The following is a 19785-nucleotide window of genomic DNA, read 5'->3' on the forward strand; positions in this document are numbered from 1 at the left end:
ACCTTTTATAGGCTGAAAATATAGTGTACTGAAAATATAGTGTACATGTATATGGTAAGTAACATATATCATTTGTTAATAATGATTTTTTATTAAATATTTCCTTCCACGTTTTTTGTTTCCTTTTTTCACAAGTTTTCTTCGAACATGGTTTTTTTCCTATAATACACTTCCGTCCTTAATTTATTTTCACAAGTTTTCTTCAAATTAATGATGCTATAGGAAAAGAAAACTTTTTCAATCTCTCTATACATATGTTTTGTATCCTATATTTTGCCGTTCGATTCAATCATTATTTCTCATCACCAATAAATCGTAAAAAATCAATAATAACACCATCATCATATTCAGCATTCCCATTTTTTTTCCATAAAATTTGTTTAACAATCTGCCTTGTTCCTCTATGAAAACCTTCGAAAAGTATAAAAAATACTTTTGAACTTTAATTTTATCAATAATTATATAATTAGAAACCTATGGGAGTAAAAAAACTAAAAAACAGAACCAATTTACTGATATCATATTACTACCATAAAAAAGATGTTCATATAAAATTGAATTATATTCAAATAATAATGTCACTAAACATAAAAGAGAAAAGCAGCAAAATGACAAATTTCATGTTTGCTGCATTTGTTTTCTTAAATTTCCAAGGGGTCCATGAGCTTTCTCCTCAGCCTTCTGCTGCTTACATGAGCACTTGCTATTGTTGAGATTGGCTCCACATTTCAGACATAAACCTCTGTAATTATAAAGAATGATTTTAAAATTTAAGTATAGAAACAAAATCAATTTTAATGTGATGTTCTTTATAAAAAAATCTAAAATAGAAAATAACTTTTTGATCTAATAAATATTTAAATCTATCATGTAATATTAGTAAAATCTATGTTATACTTTATAAAATCTATTCACTAATTAATTTTCTCATCATTTATTTTTTCACCTGTGGGCTTGTTCTTCAACCCCGCCGACCGCCGCGACACCTTGCCGCCGTCCTCTCCCGTCGCGACACCTCACTGCCCTCCTCTCCCGTCACCACCGTAGCTATTGTCACAGCCGCGTTTTAGGCTTACGGGTTGTTATCGTCCGGGTTGGGGTGGTGGTGCTGCTGGAATGATTGGACTGGTGGTGGAGCTGGAGGTCTCAGGCGTGGAACGACGGTGGAAGATTTCTAAATTGCTTCAAGCAAGGAGATGAGTCTGGCCGAATTTGTTTCACTTTAATTGAATAAATTATACTCCCTCCATTCCAACTAAGTTGAGGCATAACTTTTGGGCACGAAGATTAAGAAATTGTGTTAAAAAATTAAGAGAGAGGAATAAAGTAGTAGGAAAGATAAAAATAGAGTAAAGTAGATAATGGAATAAAGTAAGAGTGATTGGATGTTTTGTTTTTTGTTAAAAAGGAAATGACTTAACTTAGTTGGGACATCCCAAAGAGGAATACGATTCAACTTAGTTGAGACGGGGGTGTAATATTTTTTTATTTTTGGAATAATAAAAAATATATAATCAAAATGCTTAATTTGGTCAAAATCCAATTTAAAGACGTTGACTATTACAATTTAACGGAACCGTCACTTTTGGACCAATTATGATCCGAGTTGAAATGTTTGGGATACAAAAATTCAAAAGAAAATGACTATGACTAATCATAAAATAGACATATGTTCAAGACCAGTTTTAGCATTTACTCTATAATTATTCACCCCACTTATGACAAGATACCTTATTTTTATATTTGGATATTTAATTAGAAATTTGCACGATGAAATGTTGCTAAATTTTCTTGGAATTGTCATATACGGAGTAGTAGATGATAATTTTTTTGGATCTTTATTTAGAAAACTGAACAATGAAATCTACTATTTAATTCGTCAAAATATTTGTTACAAACTATCAATATTTACTTCACTTGGAATCGAAAAAATATTAGTCATTACAATACACATAAAGGTCGACCAAAGTAGATTTCTACTAAGTTGACAAGATGACCAAAGGGTTTCCATTGTTTTTGTTCTATCTTCAACGATGATGCGGAGAGCAACAACTTATGTTTCTCTTTTTATCTTTATTTCAAATTTTGGAAACTTTTATAGAGCATTAATTGGATAATTGCACGATGAAATTTAATACTCCTATTGAATTTGTTATAATATCCGTCACAAATTATCAACATTTACTTTACTTAGAATCAAATGAATTATTGATCATTAGGAGCAGACAATCGAATAATTAAGTTATTTTGACCTATGGCAATAACTTATTTTTATAATTGAATCTTAAATTAGAAATTTGCACGATTAAATGTTGATAATTCTTTTTGGAGTTATAATTTATGGAGTTAATCGATCAAGTTCTAATATTTTTAAGCATTTTCTAGGTACAGGTCTTAATTTAAGTGATTTCTCTAGAAAAGTCTCGTCGAATGCAATGGTTGCATGTCAATCATGAGCCATTCTCCAGCAAATTCTCGTCTAATGCAATAGTTGTAGGTCATCTTTTCCCCCTATATTTTTCTTGCTATGAACCTTGCTTTGTACTACCTCTCAATTAGACCATCCTTGACCCATGACACATTTGTCTTGGTTTTATGAACCTTGCTTTGTACGTCTTAATTGGACCATCTTGACCCATGACCCATGACCCATTAGTACTATCTTTTTTAAATATGGTAATTGATTAAAAATAGTAATACGTAACCATTTACAAATAGTACTTTTAAATCTCTATTTAAACTCATTTGCGTGTGTTGTGATGAATTCCTTCACTTTTGCTTACATTGGTTAATTTAGGGTTTAGGGTAACTAATTAGTTACCACTTTTAATAATTAAAAATAGTAGTAGTAACTACTTAAAAATAGTGCTTTTTACAAAAAAATTTAATTTAAATAAATAAGTGTAGTAATCTCTATTTAAACTGTACATTTCTTATTCTTATATATACCAACCCTGTTTGACATACAACACACTACACTCACTACACACCTAGTTACTGCAGTGGATTTCCCTAGCGTTAATCATCTCTCTTTCTTATGCAAGTCACTTGAGGAGTACACCCTCTTCTACACAAGTGTGCTCGGTTTTGAGCGAGTGGCTAGGTCCTTCTCCTTCACTTTCCTGGCAGTTTGGTAAACTTTTTTATTCTCTTCTTTTTCTGTTTTTCTTTTTAATTTCTAGTTTTTTTCTTTGTTCAGACTACACGGGCATGCGATAGGTATCCACATTCTCCTGACCGAAGATGTGGACAAGCTGCCGAAGAAGACACCGCTCGGCCCCAGAAAAAACCATGTCTCATTCCATGTCTAACCCGAATTGCTTTTTTCTGGGATAATTATATTCTACATACAAAATGTTTCACTAATGTTTCATGTTAACTTAAAACATTTTGTATCAATTTTAAACATTGGTGCAATTAAACCGATTTTTCTTCTTCTCTTTTTGTACTCCCTATTTAATAGTTGTGTTTTTTTGTGCACCAGTGTGAGGACTTGGAGGCAGCCGGTCAGAGGTTGGTCGCACTAGGCATCGATGCAGTGCGACAAACCGAAGCCGGAGTGGTGGTGCAACAGATCTTCTTCCATGAGCCGAATGGTACATGGTTGAGATCTGTAGCTACACCAACCTCCGGTGGTGCCGATCTAGCCATTTTTGTTTCCCGATGGTGCTGATTCTAGTTGTCCCTAATAGTATATCGCTTTCTCAATATCTTTAATTACAATATCAAAGATTTGTGGTCTTTCTGTAACTGCCCCTATTATATTATTTTAAGGATCTAATTGATTTGAAATATGTTTTCTCAATATCTTTAGTTACAAACTTTAATTATAATATCAAGATTTGTGGCCTTTCTGTAATCGCCCCTATTATATTATTTTAAGGATCTAATTGATTTGAAAATTTTGGGTTAAAAAATTACAAAGCAAAAAGATCAAATCAATACACTTATTTTTAGTCATTCTCATGGAGATTCACATGAACGATTTCTTCTCACAATTAGAGCATCCACAATAGGTAGGGCCAATGTTTTAAACCGCGAACTGGCAGACAATTCGGTCCGATTAAGTCCTAAAAGCAGCCAACAAGTTAAGCCAGTGTGAACCAGTGAAACCGACTGGTCTAACCAGTTGGAACGGGAACCGAATTTTTCATTTTCAAAATATTTTATAAAACCTCTTCATGCAAGGATTTGAACTCATAACCTCTCCTCTAAATATCAACACCTCCTCCATTCCACAACAAGACCTTGATGGAATATAATGAACATTAACTAGTATTTTAATACATACATGAAATTTTATACACCCAATTACTCAAACTAATAAAATAATTCTTTTTAATTATATATTCTACAAATAATTGTTAATTATATAATATATCTTAAATTTTAATCATTATATATCTTAAATTTTAATCGTACTTACTAGTAACTAATTTTAATGTTACTTTTATAAGATATAGTATCATTCATATTTTTTTACATATTAATAGTTATAGCTTACTATTTACTAAATACTCTCTCCGTCCGTCATTAGGAGTCTATTCCTTGAAAGCATGAGTTTTAAGAAATGTTAAGAAAAGTGAGTGGAAAAAAGTTAGTGGAATAGGGGGTCCCACTTGTATACATTAGTTTTAAATGAAATGTGGGTGGAATGAGTTAGGTGAAGGTGAGACCCTATTACCATTTATGGTAAGTGAACCAGGACCCCTATTCGCGGACGGACTAAAATAGGAAAACGGGACTCCTATTCGCGGACAGAGGGAGTATTATTTTTTTAGAGTATATTTTTATTTAAACTACCTAAAAATTCTTCTTAATATTATAATATGAACTTTATCTACTTTTCTACATATAATATTATATTTTATCTACACTAAAATTAATAATGTAGGGTTCTATTCTAATGCTTATAGCACCCTAATCCAAAATCAAGACTAAATCTCCACCTTTAGATTTTAAAATGAGTGGATGAGATTAAAGCTCACAAATCTCAATAAATAGTAGACAAAATATCAACAAAAGGGTAATATCGTCATTATGTTATCATGTGATAATGTTCGTGGGTGTTTTTTTATATCAACATTGTGTATTACAAATATCAACAATATGACATTAGAATATCAATATAAGGGCAAGAAAATATCAACACATTTTTATTGAGATTGGACATGCATAATATTGAGATTTTGCCTACAATATATTGAGATTTTTTGTTGCATTTGTTGATAAAAGCTGCTTATCAACATATACGAAAATTGAAATATAATTTATCAAATTTCATCACCCGAACATCGTCGGAACATATGCAATTGAGATCTCGTTGGAATCCTTATTAAATTATCTTTAATTTGATATATTTTTTGCGAAAAAATAATTTAAATTGAGATAGTTATGTAAATTTAAAGATTTGAGATGATTTTGAGGAGAGAGAAAGTAGTTAGTTATAATTACTATGTGACATTAATACCTTTTAATTTAATTAATAATTATTTAAATTTAAAATATATTATATTTAACATTATCTTAACCACACCATCTTCTAATCTAATGGTTGAAAATTGGTCTGAATTTGGAATTGATAATTAATTAGCAATTGATTACATCGCTATGTATTTAATTATATTTACTAATAAAAAAATTATTCAATTTTTAAATAGTGAAACACAATCACCAAGAAATAGAAATTGTAATTACACATTTTTATTAAAATAAATATGGGCCGACCACAGCGGCCCATTTAGAAGCCCACGTTATGCTCTCCCTCCTCGGTGTCTCTCTCTGCACAAATCGACACTGCAAATAAGCTCAGTTTCCCTCTCTACAATCGGAGCTGTTTCCGGCTGCGGAACCTCCCCCCTTCTCCAAAAATCAGAGGAATTGGAGTGTTGAAGGCTTTTTAGTAGGAAGCTGCACTCACACGCACTCAGATGAGTATATGGAATTACGTGGTGACAGCGCACAAGCCTACCAACGTCACGCATTCGTGCGTCGGCAATTTCACCAGCCCGCAGGAGCTCAATCTTATAATTGCGTAAGTTTGAGGGCAATATGAAGTTCGATTGTTTATCTACGGGAATTTGTGGCAGAAGTTTGAAATGCTGGTGATTGAATTCTGTTTGCAGGAAATGCACTCGGATAGAGATTCATTTGCTCTCGCCTCAAGGCTTACAGGTATAGCGGTCAAGTTAGATTAGGCGTTTAGTGTGAGAATGAGTGATGTTTTTCTTCATAATTTGATTAGATAAGAAGTTTCAATTGCACGAGACTTTGAATTAGAAGTACATGTTACGTTTCCCTTTCTGATTTTTAGTGAAAATTCCAAATGATGGGGAATGAGGAGTCACAGTGAGTTAGGGATGATGGAGAGGGAATCAAGCTTTGACCTTATCTATATTTAGTCTTTAGTTTGGGGTGAGACTTTAGGAAGTCTTAGAAGTGCAGGTCGTTCCAACCTATTGAAAATTGAAATGATTTCTACTTGGACTTTGTGAAGCATGTCTTTAGAGGTATTTTGCTCATGTTTCGCAGCCTATGTTGGATGTGCCGATATATGGGAGAATTGCCACGCTCGAGCTTTTTCGCCCACATGTGAGTACCCCTTCACTGGTTACTGCTCCATCTGAGAAAAACTCATGCAATTTTGTTACATCCTTTCATATACTTTATCATGAAATTAAGAGAAGTGCCATCTTAAGACTTTTAAAATCAACAGGGAGAAACACAAGATCTCCTTTTCATAGCTACAGAAAGATATAAATTCTGCGTTTTGCAATGGGACGCAGAGACTGGCGAGGTTATCACAAGGTATGATCTTGTTAGTTTAATAAACCTTATTTTTATGTGGTCATATGCTGTATACACTTCTCAGTTAGGTATGATCCTGTTAGTTTAATAAACCTTATTTTTCTTGTTTTACATGATCTCATTTCAATCATTATATTTTCTGGCTTGGCTAGCTTGCACACATGATTCCAAACTTACTCTTTTTGTTGGGTTGGCTTCCATTTCTAAAACAGGGCCATGGGTGATGTTTCTGATCGGATTGGTCGACCCACAGATAATGGACAGGTACTTTCTTCTATGGTCTTGATCTCACATTGTTTGGTTCAGAATATATAGCCAGTCCATGACTTATTTATTGCGTTTCTTGTAGATTGGAATAGTTGATCCAGATTGCAGGTTGATTGGTCTTCATCTATATGATGGGTTGTTCAAGGTATTGATCATCCTGCTGTATAAATCTTATTTCTCTTTTTGTAACTTTTGGAGTGTTCAAAACTGAAACTTTTAATAGTATTCCAGTTGATTTGAACCTCTGTTTTATTTTGTTTTTAGGTCATCCCATTTGATACTAAAGGCCAACTCAAAGAGGCATTTAATATCAGGTGCATTTTTTTCCATTAGTTGAATTTAGTAACCTACCTATTTGGAACGTGAGGTGGAGCCTTTTTTGGTAAGGGTAAAGGCTGTAGTTACCACAAACTCATACAACTGACAATGCACAATACGAATGCAATATCAAACACAGCAAATTAAATGTTCACTACGTTTTTAAAGAACCAACTCATTACTCACTGACATTGCAATAGGAAATGAGAACCCACCCACCAGATGTTCTACACAATAACTGAAAGACAAACTCAAAGAGAAACAATCCCCACGCAAGGACCACGGTGCGCACACTGTCCCAACTAATTTCTCCAAAAGATATCCTCCTTCTAACTATCGGATGTTATAAATAAGAGTACACAGAAGACTTTACTACCAACAGTACTCTCAACAAATAACAATAAACAATTCAATTCAAACAATACGAATGACTCCACTTCACACTTGCATCTTCAAGACTCCACCCTAAGACAATCTTGGCAATTCTTTGACAATCGTATCCTCACAGTTGAAGATGAGATATCTCACTGCACTCACTCAGCTCGGTCGTCATCGACCTCGTCATCTCTCAGACTATCCCCAAACACCTTAAGATGGCCACATTTGTACACCTTCCACAAGCCACATGTATCATTTTGTGTTTCATATATTGTTTTGCTTAAATTTCATTTTTGTCATTTGAAGATAGCCCATTAATTAGGATCATCTTTTTATTGTGATATTTTAATATTTAGGTGGCTTTTGATTAACATGTCTAATGTACATGTAATTTATATGTTGATTCTTCAGGCTCGAGGAGCTTCAGGTTTTAGATATCAAGTTTCTGTATGGTTGCCCTAAGCCGACCATTGTTGTACTTTACCAGGTATATTTTTATTTTTGACTAAGTAGTAAGTAATACTCCCTCCGTCCCAGATTAAGAGTCACTTTTTGCTATAAAAGTCCGTCCCAGTTTAAGAGTCACTTTTAGAATTTTCCATATTTGGTCATACAATTTTACCCCATTCTTCTTCAAATTTACATAAAAATGCCATTATTTACATTAAAATAAATCAAAACAAAAATCAAAAGTCAAAAGGGACCCACCTTCAACCAACTCCACTATCTCACTTCATTTATTACACACTCTACCATCTCACTTCATTTATTACACACTCCACCATCTCACTTCATTTATTACACACTTCAACTCTTTCTTAAAATCCGAGCCATAACAATAAGTGACTCCAAATGTGGGACGGAGGGAGTAATAGCTAGTGTTTTATCATGTCTTGGTGTTTTCCTCACATCAAGGTATATGGAGTATGCCTAAACCATGGTAGCTGCCATAATATGTGGTGTATCTTACACATTTGATCAATCCTTTCTTATAGATTTTATATGTGGTCTACTCTAGTGTATGTTATCTACATCTATCAGCAATTAAGCATTTTATGATTTTTTTTATGGGAGGTGCTTCATGGCAGCACTAAGATATTTCCAACTAATGTACCCTTTACATTGTCAATCTCTTGCTTATATATGTGTCCGAGTAAGAATTTGACATAGAGCCTTTATGGATTATGTGGTTAATCTTTTCTTTGTTATCTTTTGTAAATTTGTTTGTACTTGGTGATGGTGTAGACTTTTGACCTAACACACATGATCTTGGCCTTCAATAACTGTTGCATGACGAGCAGGATAACAAGGATGCTCGTCACATTAAAACTTATGAAGTTAATTTGAAGGATAAAGATTTTGTTGAAGGTCCATGGTCTCAAAACAATCTCGACAATGGGGCAGATTTGTTAATCCCAGTGCCACCTCCTCTCTGTGGTGTCCTCATTATCGGTGAAGAAACAATCGTGTATAGCAGTGCCCAGGCTTTCAAAGCTATCCCAATTAGACCTGTAAGCTGTATTTATCACATGCTAGTTCCATACAAGCGCATTTATGTCTTTTACTGACTTTTGTTTATCCTAAAAGTCTATTACAAGAGCCTATGGAAGGGTTGATGCAGACGGTTCACGCTATTTATTGGGAGATCATAATGGGCTTTTGCATCTACTTGTTATAACTCATGAAAAGGAGAAGTAAGTTTCTTCTACCATTTTATTCTGAGATAAGCATGTCATCTTTTACTTCGGGTTTTGTGTTTATATACAACTCTTTGACAGCCTCTGATATTTTGTCTGTTTTTTTTTTTTTGTGACTTACTAGAGTAACCGGACTCAAAATTGAGCTCTTGGGGGAAACATCTATTGCATCGTCCATATCATATCTTGATAATGCCGTTGTTTTTGTTGGCTCAAGTTATGGAGATTCACAGGTTTAAATATGCTTCTCATTTTATCTATCTAATGGCGTATATTTTCTTGGAACTGAATATGTGGAGACTTGTTATTAGCTACTGAGATTGTTGATATCATTGTCCATGCTACATGTTTAAATTTCAGTATCATTGGCTTTAAATTTTGTCTATGTAAACCACTCCTACTTTTGGCCAATCCAAGTATGTTTTTCTGATCCATCCTTTTCTAGAAGATATCAAGTGTAGCCTTGCTATTGTTCATCAGATAGCCCTTTTTATACTTTTGTTTGGTTTTGCTTATCTCAAGAAAGTTCTCTTCTCCCAATTTATTAGAGGTGTGTTGGCAAACTGGGATTTCCTTGAGAAATCACATTTGATTTTATAGCATCTTAATAAAATGGTATCTTGATTCTTGCATTACTTGATTTCTAGTGAAGATTACCAAGTTCTGGACTTGGCTTGAATAATCTGACTAAATAATTATGGCTACTGCTCTCACTGTGAGTCTGGCGCCTTCTATGTCATATTCCTATTATGCTGGAGTTTTAATATATATATTTTTCATATTCCAGCTCATAAAGCTTAATCTTCAACCGGATGCAAAAGGTTCTTATGTGGAAGTTCTTGAAAGATATGTCAATTTGGGGCCAATTGTTGATTTCTGCGTGGTTGACTTGGAAAGGCAAGGCCAAGGTCAAGTTGTAACTTGCTCAGGTGCCTATAAGGATGGTTCTTTGCGCATTGTGCGAAATGGTATCGGAATAAATGAACAGGTAACTGTGGCAAAGTTCTCTTGCAAAAAATATATTTTCCGCCACGTTCTCATGTATTTTAAATTCAATATCATGCATAGGCATCTGTAGAGCTTCAAGGCATCAAAGGCATGTGGTCGCTGCGATCAGCTACTGATGATCCATATGATACTTTCTTAGTTGTCAGCTTTATCAATGAGACACGTATTTTGGCAATGAATATTGAGGATGAATTGGAGGAAACTGAGATTGAAGGTTTTTGTTCCAATGTACAGACACTGTTTTGTCATGATGCTGCATATGATCAACTTGTTCAGGTATGGTTAGTTCAGCATTCGTAATACTTCCATGGGCTTTCTATAATTTCATTAACAGAGTGCTTGGTGACCGTGCAGTATCTAAATCCTTAATATCATGATCATATCAAAGTATGGAATCTTGGTTTTATTTCAACAGCTCAAAGTTTTCTTCTTGCTTTTAAATAAACTTGGTTTAAGATTTGTGTTTAATTGCCTTAATTTGTTGCCACTTAATCCTAGGTGAGACTCAAGTACAATAAAGCAATTGCTGTTGTTGGTTTGTGCTTTTTTTAAGTGGGTGATTTTTATTTACAAAATCCTGGCATACACTTTATCCGAAACCTGCAACTTTCTCTTAAGAATTAGAACTCAAGGTTTAAGGATAGTACTTTCAGCTTTCGGTTTCTCCATAAAGCAGTTCAACATTGATTCATTAGCAAAGATTTACACTAGAAAGTGTATCACACAGGTTACTTCAAGTACAGTGAGACTAGTCAGTTCTACCACCAGAGAGCTTCGTAACGAATGGTTTGCTCCGGAAGGTTATTCAATCAATGTTGCCACAGCCAATGTCACTCAGGTATATTATTAATCACTAGCTATGTGACTAAATTTGATTTATCTGACAAGCTTACCACTGAGCCTTAGCATCGAATTAAGTTATCATTCATCAAAGTTACATGAGTGTATGTTTTTGCTTTGACAGGTTCTATTGGCTACTGGTGGTGGGCATTTGATTTATCTAGAAATTGGTGATGGTGTTCTAAGAGAAGTGAAACATATCCAGTTGGAGTACGACATCTCATGCCTGGACATCAATCCAATTGGTGATAACAAAAACTGCAGTCAACTAGCTGCAGTTGGAATGTGGACAGATATTAGTGTTAGGATATTTTCACTTCCAGACTTGAACCTTGTAACAAAGGAGCTTTTGGGAGGGGAGATCATTCCTCGTTCTGTACTTTTGTGTGCTTTTGAAGGGGTTAGTTGCATCTTAATTCTGTTAATTTCATAAATCATAATTAACATCACTTTAATTATGTGGGACTGATGGGCAGATTTGCCGCTTTCCAATTTCAGATATCTTATCTGTTATGTGCTCTTGGGGATGGACACCTGTTGAATTTTGTGTTGAATACCAGCAATGGCGAGCTGACAGACAGGAAGAAAGTTTCTTTAGGGACCCAACCAATTACACTGCGAACTTTCTCATCAAAGAATGCCACACATGTATTTGCTGCTTCTGATAGACCGACTGTCATCTATAGCAGTAACAAGAAATTGCTTTACAGCAATGTAAATCTGAAAGAAGTAAGTTATATGTGCCCCTTCAACACAGCTGCTTTCCCCGACAGGTACAATATCTGATCTTATATAATACTGTTTTCATAAAGGGTGTGAGTTGCAATTGAGAGACCTATGACTTCTTTCTTCTTGCTAGGGTATCATATTAGTTACAATTAGTGCTCTGAGAACAAAGTTTTTCTGTAACAGCCTTGCTATTGCTAAAGAGGGCGAACTAACAATTGGAACCATAGATGATATTCAAAAGCTTCACATACGCTCGATCCCACTTGGGGAGCATGCACGGCGTATATGTCATCAGGAACAAACACGGACATTTGCCATTTGTAGTTTAAAATATAACCAGTCAGCTGCAGATGACTCTGAAATGCACTTCGTCCGCCTGTTAGATGACCAGACATTCGACTTCATATCTACCTATCCACTGGATCAATTTGAATGTGGTTGTTCTGTCCTTAGCTGCTCATTCTCTGATGACCCTAATGTCTACTACTGCGTGGGGACTGCATATGTAATGCCGGAAGAAAATGAACCTACTAAGGTTATCTTTTACTCTTTTCAGCTGTGTCTGCCCAGAAGAATGTGCACTTGTATGTTTTTGGTGCATGTGCTTTCTCTCATTTTATTTTATTTTTCCTATCCCAAATCTTTCCCTGTGATTCATGAAAGTCACTTTGGATATGTTATGGTTGCTAACTTTTGTTTTGTTTTGTCAGGGTCGGGTTTTAGTTTTCACTGTAGAAGATGGAAAACTTCAACTAATTGCTGAGAAGGAAACCAAAGGCGCTGTTTATTCTCTTAATGCCTTCAACGGGAAACTGCTTGCGGCCATTAATCAAAAGATCCAGCTGTATAAGTGGATGCGGCGGGATGATGGCACTCATGAATTGCAATCTGAATGCGGACATCATGGCCACATACTTGCCCTTTATGTACAAACTAGAGGGGATTTCATTGTAGTTGGTGATCTGATGAAATCAATGTCGTTGCTGATTTACAAGGTCACTATTTTTAAATTCTAGATATTCACTTTACAGTTTTGTCTGACTTTCTGGGGTGCTGTTATACTCAGCATGAGGAGGGTGCTATCGAGGAGCGAGCTCGTGACTACAACGCCAATTGGATGTCAGCTGTCGAGATTCTGGACGATGACATTTACCTTGGAGCAGAGAATAATTTCAATCTCTTCACTGTCCGTAAAAACAGTGAAGGAGCAACTGACGAGGAGCGTGGGCGCCTCGAGGTTGTTGGCGAATACCATCTTGGCGAATTCGTCAACCGCTTCCGACACGGTTCACTAGTCATGCGTCTGCCAGATTCCGATGTTGGCCAAATCCCAACAGTCATATTCGGCACTGTCAATGGAGTGATCGGGGTCATTGCCTCTCTCCCCCATGATCAGTACGTCCTCTTGGAGAAGCTGCAGATGAATCTGCGGAAAGTGATCAAGGGCGTGGGGGGCCTCAGCCACGAGCAGTGGAGATCCTTCTACAACGAGAAGAAGACCGTTGAAGCTAAAAGCTACTTAGACGGAGATTTGATCGAATCATTCCTTGATCTCAACAGGAGTAAGATGGAGGAGATTTCAAAGTCGATGAATGTTCCCGTGGAAGAACTTATGAAGAGAGTGGAAGAGCTGACTAGGTTACATTAAACTCCATTCCTCCTTTCTGAAATCGCTTTATGTTCTATTTTGTGAGCTTGATATTGTATGAGTCTGTGTTCCTCGTGTATGCAGTTTAATACTTTTGCATTTTAGAGTTGTGTATATTTTTTTTATCTTTTTATTTTGCATGAAAACTGAAAAACGATTGTAACTGACTGTATCACTGTATGCATTCGTTTGTTCTTGAACTTTTTCTTGCACAAGCTCCTCATAATGTTAATTACCTATGAATTAAACACAAAATATTATTCTATTACCCGATGTCACTTCAATTATGTGTACATTAATAATGATATTAATATGCTATGAATAGGTGTGGCCTAAATACTCAGTTTTCTTTGATTGCCAAAGTCTATGAAGATTAAATAAATTTTTATTAGCATTATTAGAATATTCTGGCGGCTATCTTATGCTATATGGGCTTCAATGTTTAAAGTTTCAACTCTTTGATGGCCAGATTTTAATATAGGGGTAATATTTTAATAGACTAGTAGTAGTAGTTTATTATGTATATATAGTATTAGTATTAGATTATTCTGGATCTATATTTATTGACACTAGTAGATTATTGACTGCGGGTTATTGTAATCTTACTTCGGCTATTAGATTATTGAGCTATGTTTATTGACACTAATAATAGATTATTGAATGTGGGGTTATTTTAATCTTTCCTCCAATATAAGCAAAATTGCATAATACATCTCTTACTATAAGGTAATAAAACACTATACAATCACCGATTTCAATTTTTCTTCAAAATAGCTGCATAAATATTTCGAGTAACAAATAAAAAAAATATAGATATGTGTCATATGATAGGACTATGCTTGTTGTAATGAATCTGTAAAACTCAGAGGCCTCAACGCAAAAATATGGAGGTGTGGAGATGAGTTATGAACAATAACTTTAACTAGAGATTACAACTAAGCACCATCCTCCATTATTTCGGGTCTTGATACCTTTAGTTCCGACAGCAACTTCTCTATGATGGTCTTCAACGCAGGGGCGCTCACGCTGCATTTACCGTCATCAAAGCAAGACCTTCCTTCTTCAGCGGCTTTACATAGCTGGGGATCCAGAGGAACTTTCCCGAGGAAAGGAACACCCATGTCCATACACATTTTAGCTCCACCCCCAGCACTGGTATCAAACACTTCACTAAAAGCAACCAAATTTAACATTTCTGGAACGTTCTCTCTCATGTATTGAAGAACCCACTCCGTCATGTCTTTTTGTTCACCAGTTTCGGTTACATTAAGGAATTTGAGACCTGACAAGGGTTGGCATAGACCACTCATATTCTCAACAACTCCAAGAACCGGCAACCCCACCTTCTTGCAGAAACTCACTTCTTTCCTTACGTCAATAAGAGAAACCTGCTGAGGAGTAGTAACTATTACTGCCCCATCTATTCCAGTTGCTTGGAGAAACTGAACGATAGAAATATGCTCATCCGAGGTCCCAGGTGGTGCATCAACTACAAGAAAATCAAGATCCCCCCAGTAGACATCCTTTAGAAATTGCTTGATGATTCCATTCTTTCGAGGGCCTCTCCATATTACAGCCTCATCAGGATGAGGAAGCATGAACCCGATTGACATGACCCCAAGGTTGGACTCTACATAAACAGGGGACCATCCAAGGTTACTTTGGTGGATCTCTTGCCCTTCAAGACCGAGCATCTTTGGGATGCTTGGACCACATATATCGATATCGAGAAGGCCCACCTGGAAACCCATAGCTGCCAGGGAAAAAGATAACTGAGCTGAAACTGTGCTCTTACCAACACCACCCTTTCCAGACAAGACTAGTATTTTGTGTTTAACTGTTGCCATCCTTTCAATGATAGTGACCAAGTCTGCCAAGAAATGTAGTCAGATGTAACAGCACTAGCATAATTGCATGAAATTGTAAACGATCCAATGCAAGTATGCAACCACAAATTAATGAGCACTTATTCCATCAACAAAAACAGGGATGACTCTAAATGACTTCAGAGATAATTTACATCAATTGTATCCAAGATGCCATGAATTCGTCCCCGATAACCAAAGAAATTGTACTTTTACTCAAAGTCAGTGCTTCCCAGTAATACAGCAGCCGATCAAGTACAACATTCAGTGAGTATCCAATCCAAAGTGTACCAAATACATCAATTGCTCAATCATTAGAATGAATGCCAACACATACACCACCGGAACTCAAAAATTAATCTGATAGACATGAAAATATAGCAATCATTTCATTATCAGCAAAACGATTCAGAGAACTAAGTTACAAACTGAGTTTTAAACATTCCTATTAAAATGTTCACTCACGCAAACGAGGCAATTTCACAAGGGAAGCTTCAAGATTACAAATTTATCACATTCAAATTGATTGCAAAACACATATAAATAATTATCCTCAAATACGAGCAAACCACATCGAATAATTCGAGACCACAACAGTAATAATTGAAACCGACCTGGATCAGGTCCTTTGGGAGCAGTAGCACAAGCTTCCTGATTAGGGCACCCAGCGCAAGCGTCGGATTTTCCAGCCGATTCAGACTGTGTTCCTGGGCAATCTGTAATTCAAGGGGGAAATATAAGAATTTCAGCAGCTCAAAAATTTCACAATACTTTACGTTATACATACGTTCGTTGGCGTTTTCAGGTACTTCGTAGTCCCCGTTTTCCATGGTCGCGAGCTGCCGGAGAAGAGTTGTTGCCAAGTTGGAGTAGTATTTCGGTGCAAAGATTTGGTAGAGAGAGAAAGTGAATAAACTATTAAAACCCTAGAGAGAGAAGATGGCTGCCAAAGTCCAACTTTTCTTTTTCTCTTCTTTTGGGAAAGAAAGTGGATTTGTGTTCTTTTGTCAGTTTTTCAACTCTTAAAGATTTAATAAAGTTATGATTGAGAATTATTTCAAAAACTTTTTGATGAAATTACTATGACATGTGATAGTCAAAATCATACTCCTACATAGATAAATTAAATAATATAAACTATTTATGAATAATATGACGTCGATTGATTTTAAAACAATATACGTATTTTTCTAACTGGTATAATTGCAAAATAAAATCAATTTTTTATAGCTTTTTACTAATTGTTTTTTAAAGAATTTAATCAAATTTTAAATATTTATTAGCGATTTTCCTTCTTAAAAAAAATAAAGAGTAAAGTGAAAAAAATACTCCTACTCATATGAGTAATATTTATAGCTTTCCCAAAAATAACGAACTTCAAGTATCAAAAGAGTAGTGAGGCGGATTATAAATTCATTTTCTAGCCAAGTGTTTTATTTGGACATATTTAGACTATATGATTAATGCACGATGAATTCGACACGATCATATCAACAACACAAGAAGAGGACGAGATGAGTTGTTGATGGACAATGGGTTATCGTGGTTTATTTCAGGACATGCGATCTTATCCATCATTAAGGCTATCTGCATCCCTGTCTCTTATCCTTTAATTATTCATGGGCTCCACTGTACTTTTCAGCCCTTCTTTTAACTAAGAGACAACACTTGCATCCCTCCATCTCTTAACCATCTCATTCCTTAACTATTTATTCAATTTCATTTTTTTTTTATTTCCAACAAATTCAATTAATATTTCGTTGGAATATTAAATTAATACTAATAATTCATTAAATCATTAAAAACCACAAAAATTACAACATCCAAAAATACGAAAAATACATAATTGAAATCCTATGGAATATTTTTAATTTTTTAATTTTCAATTTTTATTACAATATTGAAAAATACAAAAATTAAAAATTACAATATTTTTATTTATTTAATTTTTGAATTTTCCTGATTTTTTTAAAAAAAAAACAAAAAAAACATTTTAAACGGATATAAACGACGCCCACTCGCAGGCCCGCGAGTGGGTGTCACGTACGAAACGGAGCACGCCACGTCGCCAAGGCGCGTGGCGAGCTGTCTCGTGCCCAGCCCCTTCTGCGCGAGACACGGGACGGGATGGCTCGTCCCTTCGGGACGAGATGGATGTTGCAACGCGGTCTCGTTGCCGTCTCGTCTCGGCGGGACGAGATAGGGACGGCGACGAGCCGCGCCGCTGATGCACTAGTTAGTGGAAGCGTGAGGAGTTGCTGCACAAAAATAGAAAAAATCAATTTTAACGTCTAATTAACTAGGCTTTTTTAGGACAATGACATGAAGTCAGGAGGAATGCAGAGTCGGGTGATGCCAACAATAAAGTGAAGTGACAAAAATGTCCTTATATGCCTGACGACGTTTTATTCTAAAAAAACATCATTCGTGGTGCAAGAATCTCAAACGTTAGAGACTAATGGTGCAATTCACTCAAATTTTAAATTACAAAATACTTCTTCGGTTCCAACTAAGTTGGATCAAAACTTTTGGACACGAGAAATTAAGAAATTGTGTAAAAGTAAAATAAATGAGTAAAGTAAAAATAGAAAAGATAAAAAGAAAGTAAAATAAGAAATGAAAAATAAAATAAAAATAAATTAGTATTTTATTTTCTATAAAAAATGTCTCAATTTAGTCCGAGAGAACTGTCTTAGTGTATTACTATATCCTAATTTGACCAAAACCTATTTTCCTTAAGAGTGTCCACTATAGGCGAGCCGCGGTTGCTGCCGAGGAGACGGCGGCACCTCAGCTCCCTATAGCGCTGGACAAGTCCTGACGCAGCGGGGGGAAGAACGGGGGCGGGCCGAGCACTCGGTGGTGGGAGAAGGGCGTGTCCACTATTGCACCCTAACAAACTAAAAAAGTCATAGCCTCTTAGAATGGGGGTTGCCACGCCAGTTGACCAACCAACACGTGAAGCCTATGTTTGTGTAACACAATCTTAAATTTTTAGCAAATGTGTAAGTAGGAGTCACATCTGAGCAAATGTGTAAGTAGGAATAGTAGTACTATTATCAATAGTCAACAAATCTGACATCAAAATCATTGATATCAATTTTCCTTGGCTTCAGGTGTCTCCATCAAAATAACTCCTTATTAGAAGTGAAAATAACTTTATTTTTATTTTAATTCTCTGTTTACATAACATGCCAAATAAGAGTATTACATAAAAATTTTATGCGGCTCATGGAAAAGATCATCTTCATTGTTCATTGAAACAGAAAGAATATAGTAAGTATATTATATTTGAGTGATTGTGGGCATGCATTACTATTAGCCTTTACATATATTAACAAGGTAATTGCAGTGTAATTACATGATACTTTATATATATAAGTGATAAAGACAATTTAAATCAAGATATAGGATCTTGGATAGTTAGCTTAAAATTATGATATGTACTCGTAATTAAATTCATATAATTTGTAGGAGTACTATATATTTTTGAAGTTGAGATAATGAGATTTATTTGCATGTCCAAATCTTGTACTCCTAGTAATTGAAATAACACACGTGTATCTATGAAGATCCTCAAAACACCCCTTTTCTTCACTTTCCACCGAAAGTAGAAAAATAATGTGAAGCCAAAATAGGTTCGTTCTCCTTCAGCTTCATTTAAAAAAAGACTAATTATGAAGAAGTTAAAATAAATGTTACTAGTAAACTCCCTCCGTCCCAGTTTAAGAGTTACATTTTGCTATAAAAGTCCGTCTCAATTTAAGAGTCACATTTAGAATCTTCCATATTAGAACATAAAATTTTACTCATTATTCATCAAAATTACACCCAAATGTTATTATCTACATAAAAATAAACCAAAAAATAAAAAATAAAAAACCAAAAAGTCAAACCATCTCACTTTCCATCAACTCACTTCATTTATTACACACTCCACCATCTCACTTCATTTATTACACACTTCACCAATTTTTAAAAATCCGTGACATAACTAATTCTAACTCCTAAACTGGAGCTGAGGGAGTATTTCCCAACTTTTGGAAACCGATCAGAAAAAATATATTCGTTCGTTTCCATTATTTACCGACGGATTTTGTCAGCGAAATTATAACTGATAGCCGATAGGAGTATATGATAAAAATAAATAATAGTATACCTCTGATAGAGATAATCAACACTGATGCGTTGAATGATTTCGTCTATTAATTAAAAAATGTATTATTTG

General features: G+C 35.2%; 2 protein-coding genes across 2 annotated transcripts; one reads left to right on the plus strand and one right to left on the minus strand.

Annotated features, from left to right (window-relative positions):
* The first annotated feature begins 5765 nt into the window (after positions 1-5765).
* On the plus strand, positions 5766-13892 carry LOC125188609 (DNA damage-binding protein 1). Its single transcript, XM_048085554.2, has 19 exons — positions 5766-6034; positions 6126-6174; positions 6532-6591; positions 6716-6807; positions 7020-7071; positions 7157-7219; positions 7339-7388; positions 8182-8257; positions 9072-9281; positions 9358-9464; positions 9592-9700; positions 10255-10455; positions 10536-10751; positions 11203-11313; positions 11440-11715; positions 11814-12088; positions 12228-12579; positions 12755-13039; positions 13111-13892. Exons 1-19 carry the CDS (start codon positions 5931-5933, stop codon positions 13690-13692), a joined length of 3270 nt encoding a protein of 1089 aa, XP_047941511.1. The 5' UTR covers positions 5766-5930; the 3' UTR covers positions 13693-13892.
* A 599-nt stretch (positions 13893-14491) lies between these two features.
* Positions 14492-16535, minus strand: LOC125186043 (cytosolic Fe-S cluster assembly factor NBP35-like). The gene is made up of 3 exons (XM_048082349.2): positions 16345-16535; positions 16172-16273; positions 14492-15562 (listed from the first exon to the last, which is right to left on the minus strand). The coding sequence occupies exons 1-3, from the start codon at positions 16385-16387 to the stop codon at positions 14628-14630; spliced, it is 1080 nt and encodes a 359-aa protein (XP_047938306.1). The 5' UTR covers positions 16388-16535; the 3' UTR covers positions 14492-14627.
* Positions 16536-19785: the final 3250 nt, after the last annotated feature.

This window comes from Salvia hispanica, chromosome 5, assembly GCF_029641045.1.
Source record: "Salvia hispanica isolate PSC_SH4W2 chromosome 5, Shi_PSC_v1, whole genome shotgun sequence".
Taxonomy (NCBI): Eukaryota; Viridiplantae; Streptophyta; class Magnoliopsida; order Lamiales; family Lamiaceae; genus Salvia; species Salvia hispanica.